The following is a 14,626-nucleotide window of genomic DNA, read 5'->3' as shown; positions in this document are numbered from 1 at the left end:
TTGAAGTTTGTATTTTATAGGTTTTAACACCGCATTGCCTCCAGTGACATTTGTGCTTATGAAGGACCCTGTTGAACAGATAGAAAGCAAGCAATTTGTTGTTAAGTATTTCATTATACAGCTTACACTGAACTTCACAAACATATTCTGTTTTAATATGTCATAATTGTATTTTTATGTAATTCTTTTCATTAATTCAGCCTGTCTTTGTTCACATTGCAGATCATGCAGTTTCCCAACCCATCACTATGGTACCTAGGAGATCAGGAAGCTTTCCTGGTAGTGAAGCAGCAAATATTCTCTCCCCCCGCTCCTCAGAAACTGGTGGTTTAGGGGTCAAAATGGTAGAATACGTCCTCGGTTCTTCACCAACTGGCAAAGACCTTGAACCTCGTATGAGAGGGCTTGTGCTGGTATGTTTATGGCATTACATAAACTAGATTTCAGACACAATCCTATTATATACATATATTATGTTCAGTGTGGTTGTAACTAGTTATTTCGTGAAATTGTTTAACATAACTAGCTTTTAGTAATAATATGTCTGATGTAAGCATGCTTGCTAATCCAGTTGCCAACAGGGGCAACATTAAATTTTGTTTCATAATTGTTGCTTGTTAGATATTGTATTCAGAACACAAGGACAAAAGTAATTAACTAACTGAGTAGATATATACATTTATTAGCAGCTTGCACGAAAATGGAAATGATCATTTTGGTTTCAGTGTTGTATGTAAGAATCACTATTGTGCAATTTCATAAGTGGAGTTATTTCTTTTACAGACTGATTATAAATATTCTGAGCAAAGGGGTAAATAGTGTTGAGGAGAAAATTTCACTAGTTCCATTATGAAACCTGTTAAGTGCACACATACCGAAACATTGTAAGAAGAGAATTTGGTGAGGTATATGATATAGGTGTAGATTGAGAGACAGTCCAGGTGTTAAGTGAGTAACAGCAGCTCACAAGTTTATGCATTTAGTGGAAAATGGTTGTTGTTAAAAGCATGCTGACTGCATGATTTTTTCCACTGAGTCATAACAACGTCATGCAATGCCCAAGTATTGTGTATGGGACATAATGTTCATAATACATATACACAGTCGACCCTTCCAACTTAGTGTAAACACCTTAACGTAGGATGATCAAATTGTTTTTACGTTCTGTGAATTGTTATATACTCATTTGAGGAACTTAACTATTTCTGTAAATCAACTATGAAAGTTATTCTGTCGACATTATCCTTGAGAATATTGAGACTAGAGTTACATAATGAGGAACATAAGCCTAACTCATGTGTGGTGACTCAGTATGAACAGGTCAGTTGGGTCTGGAGGCCTCTGACAATCGGACAAAAATTAATTTACGTTAGCTGAATACCCAACTTCAGAATCCATTTGAGAAGAAAGTCATCTTATGGTTCAGTATTGCTGGCCTTCTAAGTGCAAATGTGGTCATTCCAGTGCCTTGTTATTAAACGTGGAGAAAGGTGGAAAAACTGGATTTGCTGCTTAGAATGATGATGAGACATGAACTGTATATATTGTTTTCATTCCTTGTTTACAATCACCACATTTTTCTTGGTTGTGTATTGGCAGTGAAGTACCTTTAATTCCAAAATGTACTAAACATCGTATTTTGTTCTTAGTGCACATGTGTTAAATTCTCTACGACATTAGAGCGTTCAAGATACAGTACATCATCATTTTTTACAGGAATGCAAATGGGTTTCAAAGATGTAATGGAGCTGCAGAAATACAAATGATGAAACAGTGCACACTGCTCCCAGAGATCGCAGTTAATGACGACAACAATACGTCATCCACAACAACTTGTTTCCGTTACAATGTAGAATGCGAAAGATAGTCCAGTGCAGTGTTTCTGTATCAAGTGCCCTCTTCCACTGATCAATGAATGTATAGCCTGCACGTCTATTAAAGTTGAGACAGATCGGTTTAAATTAGCTATAAGTCAAGGTATCAGCTGCACACACTCAGCAGTGCATGGAAGTGGGCACTTGTTAATTGAGGTGCTGAAAAAGAGTGTGTTCTGCTTATACATCATGATGCAAAGCTGCCCATGAGCTGTGGCATTTGGCTGGTTGAGAGGGAAGTCTGCTAACTGCAGTCTTGTCATGCCACTAGTGCATCCACTCTCTGCGGGCTTGTCTGGCTGAGGCGTTTGAGTTCACAGATTCTCCCAGGTAACTGCGATGTCTGCTCACTGTGGCCCCTCCACAATACATGCCTGCCCTGAACAAAGGCAGTTACATTAGGGAGTGGTTTATATTGGACAGGCTGACCTGTCCAGTTTGCTACACTCTGCACTAGATGCCTCCAGGAGTGGCAAGAGCAAGTGACAGAACTCAACAAACAATGATGGATAATGTTGAAAGCTCAAATTTTTGAAGGGTATTAACACACGTCCATTGTTGGCGTTTAACCCTAGAGCAGACGTGCTCTTCAATGTTAAATAGCAGGTGCGTGGTGTATTATGTACACGCTGACAAGTAGCTATTTATTGTTATTCCTTCATCATTTATTGCAGTAATTTACATCCCATCATAGAGTGGCTACAAGTAACATTTAAGTTCATGCTTGACAATAGTTTCAACATTGGAATTATTTAGTTGGAGCTTAGTTGTCTTCGACCTCTGTTGAATGCAAACTGCTGTTTGAGAATTGTTTTTGCAAACGAAATCATTATATCTTCTTATTATTGTTGCGGTGTTATTCACTCCCTTTCCACAAATTCCGTGTCTACCTTTTTTCTTCATTGGTTGCTCTTGCATACACATCTGTTGAATTTTGTAATGACACAGATACATACTAACATTATTTGGTTAGCTTGGTGTCCCTTATCTTTTGAAAAGATAGTGTTTCATGAGTTGAAAATAAAGGTTCTTTAGGTACATTCAATGTGGATGGATGTTTTTTGTTCTTTTCATTTGCTATCAGCTACCAGCCATGTTCAACAATGTATACCATACAGACATCCATTTTCTTGTCATTTGGTGCTGTTGTTGTTGTTGCGGTTGTGGTCTTCAGTCCAAGAGACTGGTTTGCTGCAGCTCTCCATGCTACACTATACTGTGCAAGCCTCTTCATCTCCTAATAACTATTGCAACCTACATTCTTCCGAAGCTGCTTAGTGTATTCATCTCTTGGTCTTCCTCTATGATTCTTACTTTCCATGCTTCCCTCCAGAACTAAATTGGTGATCCCTTGATGCCTCATAACGTGTCTTACCAACCGATCCCTTCTTGTAGTCAAATTGTGCCACAGAGTCCTCTTCCCCCCAATCCTATTCAGTACCTCTTCATTAGTTATGTGATCTACCCATTTAATCTTCAGCATCCTTCTGTAGCACCACATTTCGAAAGCATTTTTTCTCTTCTTGTCTAAACTATTTATCGTCCATGTTTCACTTCCATATATGGCTACACTCCATATAAATACTTTCAGATAAGATTTCCTGACACTTAAATCTGTATTCAGTGTAAACAAATTTCTCTTCTTCAGAAACGCTTTCCTTGCCGTACTCAGTCTACATTTTATATCCTTTCAACTTTTTACGATCATCAGTTATTTTGCTTCCCAAATAGCAAAACTCATCTACTACTTTAAGTGTATCATTTTCTAATCTAATTCACTGAGCATCACCTCATTTAATTCAACTACATTTCATTATCCTCATTTCACTTCTGTTGATGTTCATCTTGTATCCTCCTCTCAAGATACTGTTCATTCCATTCAGCTGCTTTTCCAGGCCCTTTGCTGTCTCTGACAGAATTACAGTGTTGTCGCCAAACCTCAGTTCTTGTTTCTTCTCTGTGGATTCTAATTTCTACTCCAAATTTTTCTTTAGTTTCCTTTACTGCTTGCTCAGTATTCAGATTGAATAACATCGGGGATAAACTACAACCCTGTCTCACTCCTTTCTCAACCTCTGCTTTCCTGTCATGCCTCTAGACTCTGCATGACTGCCAACTGGTTTCTGTACAAATTGTAAATAACTTTTTGCTCTCTGTATTATAGCCCTGCCTTCTTCAGAATTTCAAAGAGGGTATTCCAGTCAGCATTGTCAAAAGATTTCTCTAAGTCTACAAATGCTAGAAACATAGGTTTGCCTTTCCTTAACCCATCATCTAAGATAAGCCATAGGGTCAGTATTGCCTCGCGTCTTCCAACGTTTCTATGGAATCCAAACTGATCCTTCCCAAGGTCGGCCTCTACCAGTTTTCCATGTGTCTGTAAAGAATTTGTGTTAGTTTTTGCAACCGTGATTTATTAAACTGATAGTTCAATAATTTTCACACTTACCAATGCATGCTTTCTTTGGCATTGGAATCATTATATTCTTCTTGAAGTCTGAGGGTATTTTGCCTGGCTCACACATATTGCTCACCAGCTGGAAGAGTTTTGCCATGGTTGGCTCTCCCAAGGCTATCAGTAGTTCTAATGGATTGTTGTCTCCTCCTGGTTCCTTGTTTCGACTTAACGTCTTTCAGTGCTGTGTCAGATTCTTCTTGCAGTATCATTTCTCCCATTTCCTCTTCATCTATGTCCTCTTTCATTTCCATAATATTGCCCTCAAGTACATAGCTCTTGTATAGACCCTCCGTATATTCCTTCCACCTTTCTGCTTTCCCTTCTTTGATTAGGATGGGTCTCCATCTGAGCTCTTGATATTCATACAGGTGGTTCTCTTTTCTCCAAAGGGGTCTTTAGTTTTCCTGTAGGCAGTATCGATCTTACCCTAGTGATATATGCTTCTACACCCTTACATTTGTTCTCTAGCAATCCCTGCTTAGCCATTTTGCACTTGTCGATCTCATTTTTGAGAAGTTTGTATTCCTTTTTGGGTGCTTCATTTACTGCATTTTTGTATTTTCTCCTTCGTTGCCTAAGGATTTCTACTAGACCTTGTCTTATTACCTATTTGTTTCTCTGCTGCCTTCACTATGCCATATCTCAAAGCTACCCATTCTTTTTCTACTGTGTTTCATTTCCCCATTTTTATCAGTCGATCCCAAATGCTGTCTCTGAAACTCTCTACAACCTCTGGTTCTTCCAGTTTATCCAGGTCCCATCTCCTTAATATCCTGCCTTTCTTCAGTTTTAATCTACCATTCATAACCAATAAATTGTGGTCACAGTCCACAACTACCCATGGAAATGTCATACAGTTTAAAACCTCGTTCCTAAATATGTCCTACCATTATATAATCTGTCTGAAACCTTCCAGTGTCTCCAGGCCTCTTCAAAGTGTACAATCTTCTTTCATGATTCTTAAACCAAGTGTTAGCTATGATAAAGTTACGCCCTGTGCAAAATTCTACCAGTCAGCTTCCCCTTTCATTCCTTACCCCCCGGTCCACATTCACCTACTACTTTTACTTCTCTTCCTCTTTCTCTTCCTTTTCCTCTTCCTTCTCTTTCTCTTCCTTTTCCTACAGTCATGTTCCAGTCCCCCATGACTATTAAATTTTTATCTTTCTTAACTATCTGAATAATTTATTTTATCGCATCATACATTTGTTCAATCTCTTCATCATCTGCATAGTTAGTTGTCATATAAACTTGTACTACTGTGGTAGGTGTGGGCTTAGTGTCTATCTTGGCTGCAATAATGCGTTCACTATGCTGTTTGTAGTAGCTTATCCGCATTCCTATTTTTTTTATGCATTATTAAACCCACTCCTGCATTACCCTGTATTCACCTGACCAGAAGCCTTGTTCCTCCTGCAACCGTACTTCACTAATTCCCACTATATCTAACCAACCTATCCATTTCCCTTTTTAAATTTTCTAACCTACCTGCCTGATTAAGGGATCTGACATTCTACGCTTAGATTTGTAGAATGCCAGTTTTGTTTCTCTTGATAATGATGTCCTCCAGAGTAGTCCCCACCCGGAGATCTGAATGGGGGACTATTTTACCTCTGAAATACTTTACCCAAGAGGGTACAGTAAAGCTGCATGCCCATGGGATACATTTCAGCTGTAGTTTCCTCTTGCTTTCAGCCGTTCACAGTACTAGCACAACAAGGCTGTTTTGGTTGATGTTACAAGACCAGATCAGTCACTCATAAAGTCCGTTGCCCCTGCAGCTACTGAAAATGCTGCTGCCCCTCTTTAGGATTCAGACATTTGTCTGGTCTCATCAGATTCCTCTCCATCATGGTTTCACCTACGGTACGGCTATCTGTGTCGCTGAGGCATACACACAGAGAGAGAGAGAGAGAGAGAGAGAGAGAGAGAGAGAGAGAGAGAGAGAGAGAGAGAGAGCGAGCGCTAGTATACCAGTTATCTGTTGTCACATTCGTATTTATGCCTGTTAATCAGCTCTGTTAGTCTACACACAATGTCAAATGGTTCATTAGAAACACAAAATAGTTCTTTTGGCTCTTTGCCACAATACACTTCCAACTGACCAGTGTTTAACATCACTCAGAGCAAATATTCTGATGACATATTCAGCTGATTTGTTGCCAGTGTATTGTATGGAGCTGCAACCACCTCAGAATGCTTCTAGTTTCTTGTCAGTAGTAACATATTCTCAAAGATTTTAACTGATCATGCAGTTTTTCACAAATGCATGCAGAATGCTCCCAATAGCTACTAACCTATGTTTTGCATCTCATATCCTTAGTTTCTTTAGCACCAAACCTACTACTCTCAGAAGCAACAAAAATATCTTGTAACTAATGCAGGATCTCTAAACAATCATTCCTGTTCCATCAGTTCACCAAAATTACGATGAATTTATGTGGTTTTCAGCCTTGAGGCCAGTCAAATAAAGTATGACTAATACTCCTGAAACATCAATTTGATCTGTCATCTTAGCATCCCTATCTTCTTGCCTATTTCTATGAATGAATACATTCATAAAATGCTAAAGTTCGTCTTTCATATCTATACTTACAATTAAATTGTTTTTACAATATTGTATGCTACAATTTTAGGGCCTGGAAAGATATTGAATTTTTTTTCCCTCACTGGTACACAAGATGTCTTTCTATGCATATCTATTTTATTTGTTGTCCCCTACCAAAAAATATACAATCTTTAGTATCAAAGAAAGATAATTTCTTGTCACACTCAATTTCAATCACTATTGTGATCACCTGGTAATATCATTTGATCCTCTCTACTAGAAAACAAATCATCAATATCTCCTCAGTCATCGTCTTCCCTAAGCATCTCTAAAAGAATCCGTTCTAATTCCTCCTCTGTCAAGTATTTTGTGGCACGAAAATTAGAAACAGAACTACTGTTATCATATAATGCAGTATAAGTCTGTAGAATATACTGCTCTTCTTCTTCTTCTTCTTCTTCTTCCCCATGTGGCTTCATGTAAATGTAAAAGACATAATTCTGACAATTCGAAATTTTAAGTTGCAGGAATAACTTACCATTATCCTTGACTTGTTGATGCTGTTGCGTGTGACCTGTTGATTCATTTGCCTTGCTTAACTAAACATAAGCTAAACAATGACCAGAAAGGTGTCAGCAATTACAAGGCTTGGCATTTTTCCAGTAGAGGACAGATGATTACTGTGGTTTATAAAATACACCAGTGTGCCCCCACTATGGTTAATATAACAAACCAGTAGTGAAAAACTCAAATGATCATGCTGTTTTGTTTGGAAAAGTTCTGGTTAGGTTTCAGGTGTAGGCTTATTTTAGTGTACGGTAGTTAACACAGAACCCGTTTCAGCTCCAATAGGCACAACATAAACTGTCTTACACACACACACACACACACACACGCACGGTGTGTATATGCCAGTTTGTGTTTAGCAGAGAATAGATGTGGCTGTAATGCTGATGTCGGTGTACCCTTTCATTGTTTCATTAGTGAATCTTGAAATGGTTCATGACCCTTCTACGAACACTACTGCTCCTATGCCTGCGTTGAATGATTGAATTACATAACAGAGCAAGATGGCTATTTTATTAAGGCATTAGGATCTTCACGAGTTGTCGGCTTAAGTGGACTTGTTTTGATGGAAGTAGTGTCATTTTTGACCTTGTATTAAGTTTCTAATTCTAGATATTAACTTTTATTGCTAGGTTGATAAAGATTGTTTAGTTTGGTCACAAGGATATTCAATTTCTTTTTAGAATCCAAATGACAGTGAAAAGAAAGAAAAAGATAAAGCCCCGTCTCCTTTTGAAGCAGGCAAGAAGGACGTTGAAAATGGGAACAACCCACAGCCTAATGGAATCGTACAGAATGGACTTGGAGACGATGACAAAGGATTTAAGTAAGTATCATAATATTGGTTGGGGAAGATGAGTATGTGTAAAAAGGCATTTTTCTATTGTCACACACATAGGATTGTGTCCTCTTATGTTTTTACTATTTCTTTGTTCAGTTTTGTTTTTTTGGTCCTCATATTAATGATATCAGTTTTTTAATAATTTTGTGATCTTCAAGTTCTTATGGAACAGACAATTTTTCTCAAAAGCTTCATTCATATCTGGTTCAGATTGCAAAATTGTAGGATGGATTAACTGCAAAGATGTATGTAAGTAAAAAATGTTTTGCAGGTACATAGAATAATTTTTGGTAACTCTTTTCTTGATTAGTATATGCAGTACAATCTCTGTGTATTCTTCTTTCTTCTAGTGTTACCATGAAAATTTCGTTTGTATTTGAAATTTCTGCTGCTTTCATACGAGCTTATTTTTACTGGTTGGTGCATAATGTTAACTCGAGGCCACACAGTGTACATCTGCATGTTATAAAGAATGCTTTGTAAAAAAACAAGATTTCCATAATGGCAAATGTTTTCTGCTTCAAACACAGTCTAAAGTGAAATACTCTGCTGTGTTCACAGCTTCCATATTACGTCACTACACATGTATTACTGTAGATATGCTTTCATCTGCTGGATTCAGAACACATTAATCCATATTATATTGAAGACCTCACATTGTCTCCATTAAGTTTCTTCTTTTTGCTGTTTTTTTTTCTGTGATGATCATCTTTCTGGCTGTAACGCGAAAATGGCGAGCCATCCAGTATTTTAGTGAATTTTGAAATGTGTATTTTGAAAAATGTAAGCATAAACATCAGATTCAGTAACAAAACAGCTTTACTGCAGGACTCTACATCAGTTCTAATAGAGCTTGGAGTCGATCAAAAGGCTCCCAATATGAACTTTGATCAGCCAACTACAGCTTTTTTGTTCCCCTTTCAGTTGCACTTAGTTCCATATGCCATTGTTCCATTTGCAATAAAGTATGTGCATTATATCCAAGAAACGATTTTTGATTAATTTGTAAATGCTATAAACTTTTTCATGTGTTGTGTGAAGTGAAAAACATGTTGCATTGACAAGCTAATATGGTACGGAATGTAACTCTTGCTACAGATATTGCCTGCCAGCTTTTTTTGTATGTACTATGACATTTATTAGATTCGCTAGCTCTTACTAAACTGAATGTACAGATTGAAAGAGAGAATCCTGAGAGTCCATCAGATATCTATACATGTATCAACCACTCAATACTCTTCGTTTCTGCCTTCTTCATTACGACTTTCATTCCACAATTTGTTTTATTGTTATTCTTCTTCCTTATCAGTGAGATAATCTTTGCCATTAGCAGGGTTAAATACATTGTATTACTAATTTCTTTGTGTAATCATGATAGCAATCAACATAATATAATTCAGACTAAGGCCGCTATTACACTACGAAATTTCTTTGTCAAGGATTTGATCAAAGATGTGATTAAATATTTGTCAAATATATTTGACAAAGATCTTTGATGTGGCGCTACAAAGGGGGTATTTTACACTGTCGTCATATTTTTTGTCAAAGTTCAAGATGACTGACAACAACAACTCGTCACTAAACAACAACAACAACAACAACTTGTTATTAAACAACAACAACTTGTTATTAACTGCAGCAGTTGCATGTACCACAATTGCACTATTTGCACATGCGGAAGAGAAGAAGAGGGGGGGGGGGGGAGGAGGAAACGTGCCTGTTTGAAGCCGTGGGTTTTACAACGATACGATAAAAGCATTCAACAAAATTTGTTTTGTGAGCTTATAGTGGAGGAAGTCAAGTTGTACATCAATTACTTAAGAATGGATGAGCATACATTTCTGTATGTTCTCAGTGAAGTGTATCCTCATATCACAAAGCACAATACTCACTTAAGAACTGCTATATCTGTAGAAGACAGGCTCACTTTAACACTTAGGTTAGGTCAGTTCAGTTCTCCAAACTTCTTAATCTGTTTTTGTATTCAAGTTGTAAAGCGCCTTATCAACTTCACACATCTCTATTAATTTTGTAGTTGTTGGTACACACCAATTGTATTTACTGGCAATGTTTATAAAAACACTACAGATGACAGAACGCTGCAGCAATGCTAGCACTCCACATGGTAACATGTCACATTGCAGTGAACAGAAGACAAGTGACTACTTTGATTAAATGTACAGCGAGGCCCCAGATTTGATCAAATATTTGACGACATTTGACAAAGTTCCCTATTAAGCCATCAAATTTCTTTGACAAAAATATTGGACAAAGAAATTTGATAGTGTAATACCGGCCTAAGAAACACTCGTCTACTTTCTTATGTTAATGGACTGATGAGGCGAAGCATTACGACCACAGCCAGCTAGTGTGAAATTGAATGGCACCTGGTGGCTTTGCAGGCGTATGGTACAGTAAGGAAAATACTGGCATATAAACACAGCAGATGTATGGGGAATCTTTCTAATCATCATGGGCCACCAATAGTGGAAATCACTGACATGCAAAGAGTAGATTGTTATGGACTGGTACTTGCGAACAAGCGTCCCAGATATGGCTAAACTATTTGACTGTTTGCGGGCTACTGTCATGAGAATCTGTGGAAAGTAATTGAAGGATCGTGAAATGACAAATAGGTAACAAAGTGTTGGACATTCACACCACATCATAAATGTGGAGGTCAGAGGTTTGCTTAATCTGTAAATTAGGATAGACAGGCATCTAATAACAGAGTATTATGCGGAGTGTCAGATCACACCATTTAGCTCATATTATTGAATTTGGAGCTGTGCAGCTTCCCTACATGTTCCAATGTTAACCCAATGATGTCAATTAAGACTGAAATGGGTATGGCGTAATTGAAATTAAACTGTGAATTGGTGGAAATTTTTCATGTAGTCACATTTCTTGATATACCTGGGCTATCATGGTGTCCAGATAAGTCATCATCCAGGTGTGCCTGATTGAAACGTGCACCATACCACAAGTATAGGCCAATGGGAACAGAATTACGTAGTATTCACCCAGGTTTGAATAAGACCTGTGGGGGCAACAGAAGGCACCATGATGACAGTGGAATATGTGAACACTATTGCAGATGTGCATTACTTCATGCTTGATGTCAGTACTGCGTATGACAGCATGTTTCAGCACGATAACTGCTGTGTCTAAGGCCCAGAATTGTGAGTGTTAAGAGGAGCACGATAGTGGAATCAGTTTGATGTCGTGGCCACCGTGTTCACCTGATCTGAATCTAGCAGCACACATCTGGGATGACAAGGGTTATTAGCTTGGTACACACAAACTCCTAGCCTGTAATTTATGGAAATTATGTGACCTCTGCGTAGATGTCCAATGCTACTTACCTTCGGGAGCCTACCAAGGACTTGTTGAATCAATGCCATGCAGGGTCACTGTGGTTTTGTGTTCTACAGTTGAATCAATGTCTATTAAGCAGCAAGTGATAATGTTTTGGCTCATCAGTGTGTGTGTGTAGTAAGTATGTACTTTTCCTTAACTGTTGCTCTTTCTTTTACAGGTACAACAAGGACCAGTACTCATTAGCAAGGTGAGATGAAATTTCCAAAATGGAAAATACAATGAAAATACTGTGGTATGAAGATAATCTTAATTTTTATTGAAAATATCAGTAATATTTATGTATTGATTTATGTAGGTCTCACTTGAGAGTGTAGTAACATGAACTATGTTGCATTTTCTTGTTGGAGACTATCAGTTCTCTTTTGTTCCAAGCATAAGGCTTGTAAGAAAATGTCATTTTCTCTAGATGTAAACTGCATTGCAGCGTTGTCCAGAAACAGCCATAATTAGCTCCTTTTTCTTTTTAATTATGCATGCACCTGTTTTCTTTCAAAGAAAATTCTGTAGTGCAAGATTCACTACAGTGTAATGATTAAGCAGGTGATACTTGTAAGATTTTCTTCACAGTAGGCACCACAGTAAAAAATTTATTAAAAGAAATGGAGAAATGTCACCACCTTACTACTTGTGATGGTGTAACTTGCCAGCTAGAAGATCCAGCATGCCTATTTAATTGGAGCACATTACTAATGTTTTTCTAAACCACTGGTTGTCCACAACAGTTGGTAATCTTCTTTTTGTATTACCCATCCAGCCAGTTTCTTTCTTTAACAGTATTCATCCAGTATTCTAATTAATCTTGCACACTTAAAATTAATTCAATTGCATAGATAAATAGTTGAGTCTGGGACATCGGCCAGGAAGTTTCACACATAAAAGACATAGAATTTTGCAGGTTTTTATAGCCAGCAGCTCGTTCTTGTGGCAGCAATTTTTAAGCATGAGGAAGAGGGACGAAGGAAAAGGACTGCCGAGGTTTAGGAAGTGGAAAGAATTCCATTACCCTCCCTATCTCCTAAACCTCGGTATTCCTTTTCCTTCATTCCTCTCCCTTTCTTTTCATACCTTTCTGTCAGGAGTAGAAGCCACTGGCTCCAAAAACTTGTGCATTTCCATATCTGTTGTGCGTTTTCTCCTGCCATTGCAAGGCAAATAGTCCTCTTTCCTTTTCTCTCTCTCTTTTTTTTCCGCCAATTACATTACATTTTCAGACATCGATTATTTTTGTCTGGGCATGCTGGAAAGTAATGCCTCCGAATCATATATGTAAAAACTCAAAAGTATTTTAAATGAAACAAATGTTATTAACATTAGACATCTGTCTTCTTTATGTCTACATAATTATTTTCAGTGAACACAGCAGCTGCTTCTTCATTTATTCAAAAGTAAAAGTTTTGTCAAATTACAGTCTTTCTGTGGCTGACTGTGCGTTTGTTTATATCATTATGGTAGAAAGTTTGCCTTTGTTCATGGAGCCACAATCACACCTCTGCTTATACCACTTCATCGCAAGCAAAGTGAAGTCTCTGAAAGTGTTCTTTAAGTTTCGGGAATGGGTGAATATTGGATGGAGCCAAGTCAGGAGGATGATCGAAGTCAGTGAACCCAAGCTGTCAGATTGTTTCAGATGCCACAGCACTTGTTTGTAGTGTGGTATTGTCATGCTGAAGGAGAGGGTACTCCATGTGTGGATGAACTCTTTGAATTTGAAACACTATTGCAGCATGCCCTCATATTAAAATTAATTCAGTTAGTTAATAAACTTTTTATGTAACAATCTATGCAATATATCTAAAAACAAAGATGATGTGACTTACCAAATTAAAGTGCTGGCAGGTCGACAGACACACAAACAAACACAAACATACACACAAAATTCAAGCTTTCGCAACAAACTGTTGCCTCATCAGGAAAGAAGGAAGGAGAGGGAAAGACGAAAGGATGTGGGTTTTAAGGGAGAGGGTAAGGAGTCATTCCAATCCCGGGAGCGGAAAGACTTACCTTAGGGGGGGAAAAAGGACGGGTATACACTCGCGCGCACACACACACATATCCATCCACACATATACAGACACAAGCAGACATATTTAAAGACAAAGAGTTTGGGCAGAGATGTCAGTCGAGGCAGAAGTGCAGGGGCAAAGATGTTGTTGAATGACAGGTGAGGTATGAGTGGCGGCAACTTGAAATTAGCGGAGATTGAGGCCTGGTGGATAACGGGAAGAGAGGATATATTGAAGAGCAAGCTCCCATCTCCGGAGTTCGGATAGGTTGGTGTTAGTGGGAAGTATCCAGATAACCCGGACGGTGTAACACTGTGCCAAGATGTGCTGGCCGTGCACCAAGGCATGTTTAGCCACAGGGTGATCCTCATTACCAACAAACACTGTCTGCCTGTGTCCATTCATGCAAATGGACAGTTTGTTGCTGGTCATTCCCACATAGAATGCGTCACAGTGTAGGCAGGTCAGTTGGTAGATCACGTGGGTGCTTTCACACGTGGCTCTGCCTTTGATCGTGTACACCCTCCGGGTTACAGGACTGGAGTAGGTTGTGGTGGTGGGAGGGTGCATGGGACAGGTTTTACACTGGGGGCGGTTACAAGGGTAGGAGCCAGAGGGTAGGGAAGGTGGTTTGGGGATTTCATAGGGATGAGCTAAGAGGTTACGAAGGTTAGGTGGACGGCGGAAAGACACTCTTGGTGGAGTGGGGAGGATTTCATGAAGGATGGATCTCATTTCAGGGCAGGATTTGAGGAAGTCGTATCCCTGCTGGAGAGCCACATTCAGAATCTGATCCAGTCCCGGAAAGTATCCTGTCACAAGGGGGTCACTTTTGTGGTTCTTCTGTGGGAGGTTCTGGGTTTGAGAGGATGAGGAAGTGGCTCTGGTTATTTGCTTCTGTACCAGGTCGGGAGGGTAGTTGCGGGATGTGAAAGCTGTTGTCAGGTTGTTGGT

General features: G+C 38.7%; 1 protein-coding gene across 3 annotated transcripts in view; it reads left to right on the top strand.

Annotated features, from left to right (window-relative positions):
• LOC126458466 (pumilio homolog 2) overlaps window positions 1-14,626 on the top strand; it is a 642,319-nt gene that overhangs the window by 338,030 nt on the left and 289,663 nt on the right. For all 3 annotated transcript variants that reach the window (XM_050095538.1, XM_050095540.1, XM_050095539.1), the window contains 3 exons: window positions 223-413; window positions 8,131-8,273; window positions 11,827-11,856. In XM_050095538.1, coding sequence (XP_049951495.1) covers window positions 223-413; window positions 8,131-8,273; window positions 11,827-11,856 — 364 coding nt within the window. The remainder of the gene's footprint in view (window positions 1-222; window positions 414-8,130; window positions 8,274-11,826; window positions 11,857-14,626) is intronic.

Source organism: Schistocerca serialis, chromosome 2, assembly GCF_023864345.2.
Source record: "Schistocerca serialis cubense isolate TAMUIC-IGC-003099 chromosome 2, iqSchSeri2.2, whole genome shotgun sequence".
NCBI lineage: Eukaryota > Metazoa > Arthropoda > Insecta > Orthoptera > Acrididae > Schistocerca > Schistocerca serialis.
Note: the sequence above shows the minus strand (reverse complement) of the source record. Positions and strands in the feature narration are given on the sequence as shown.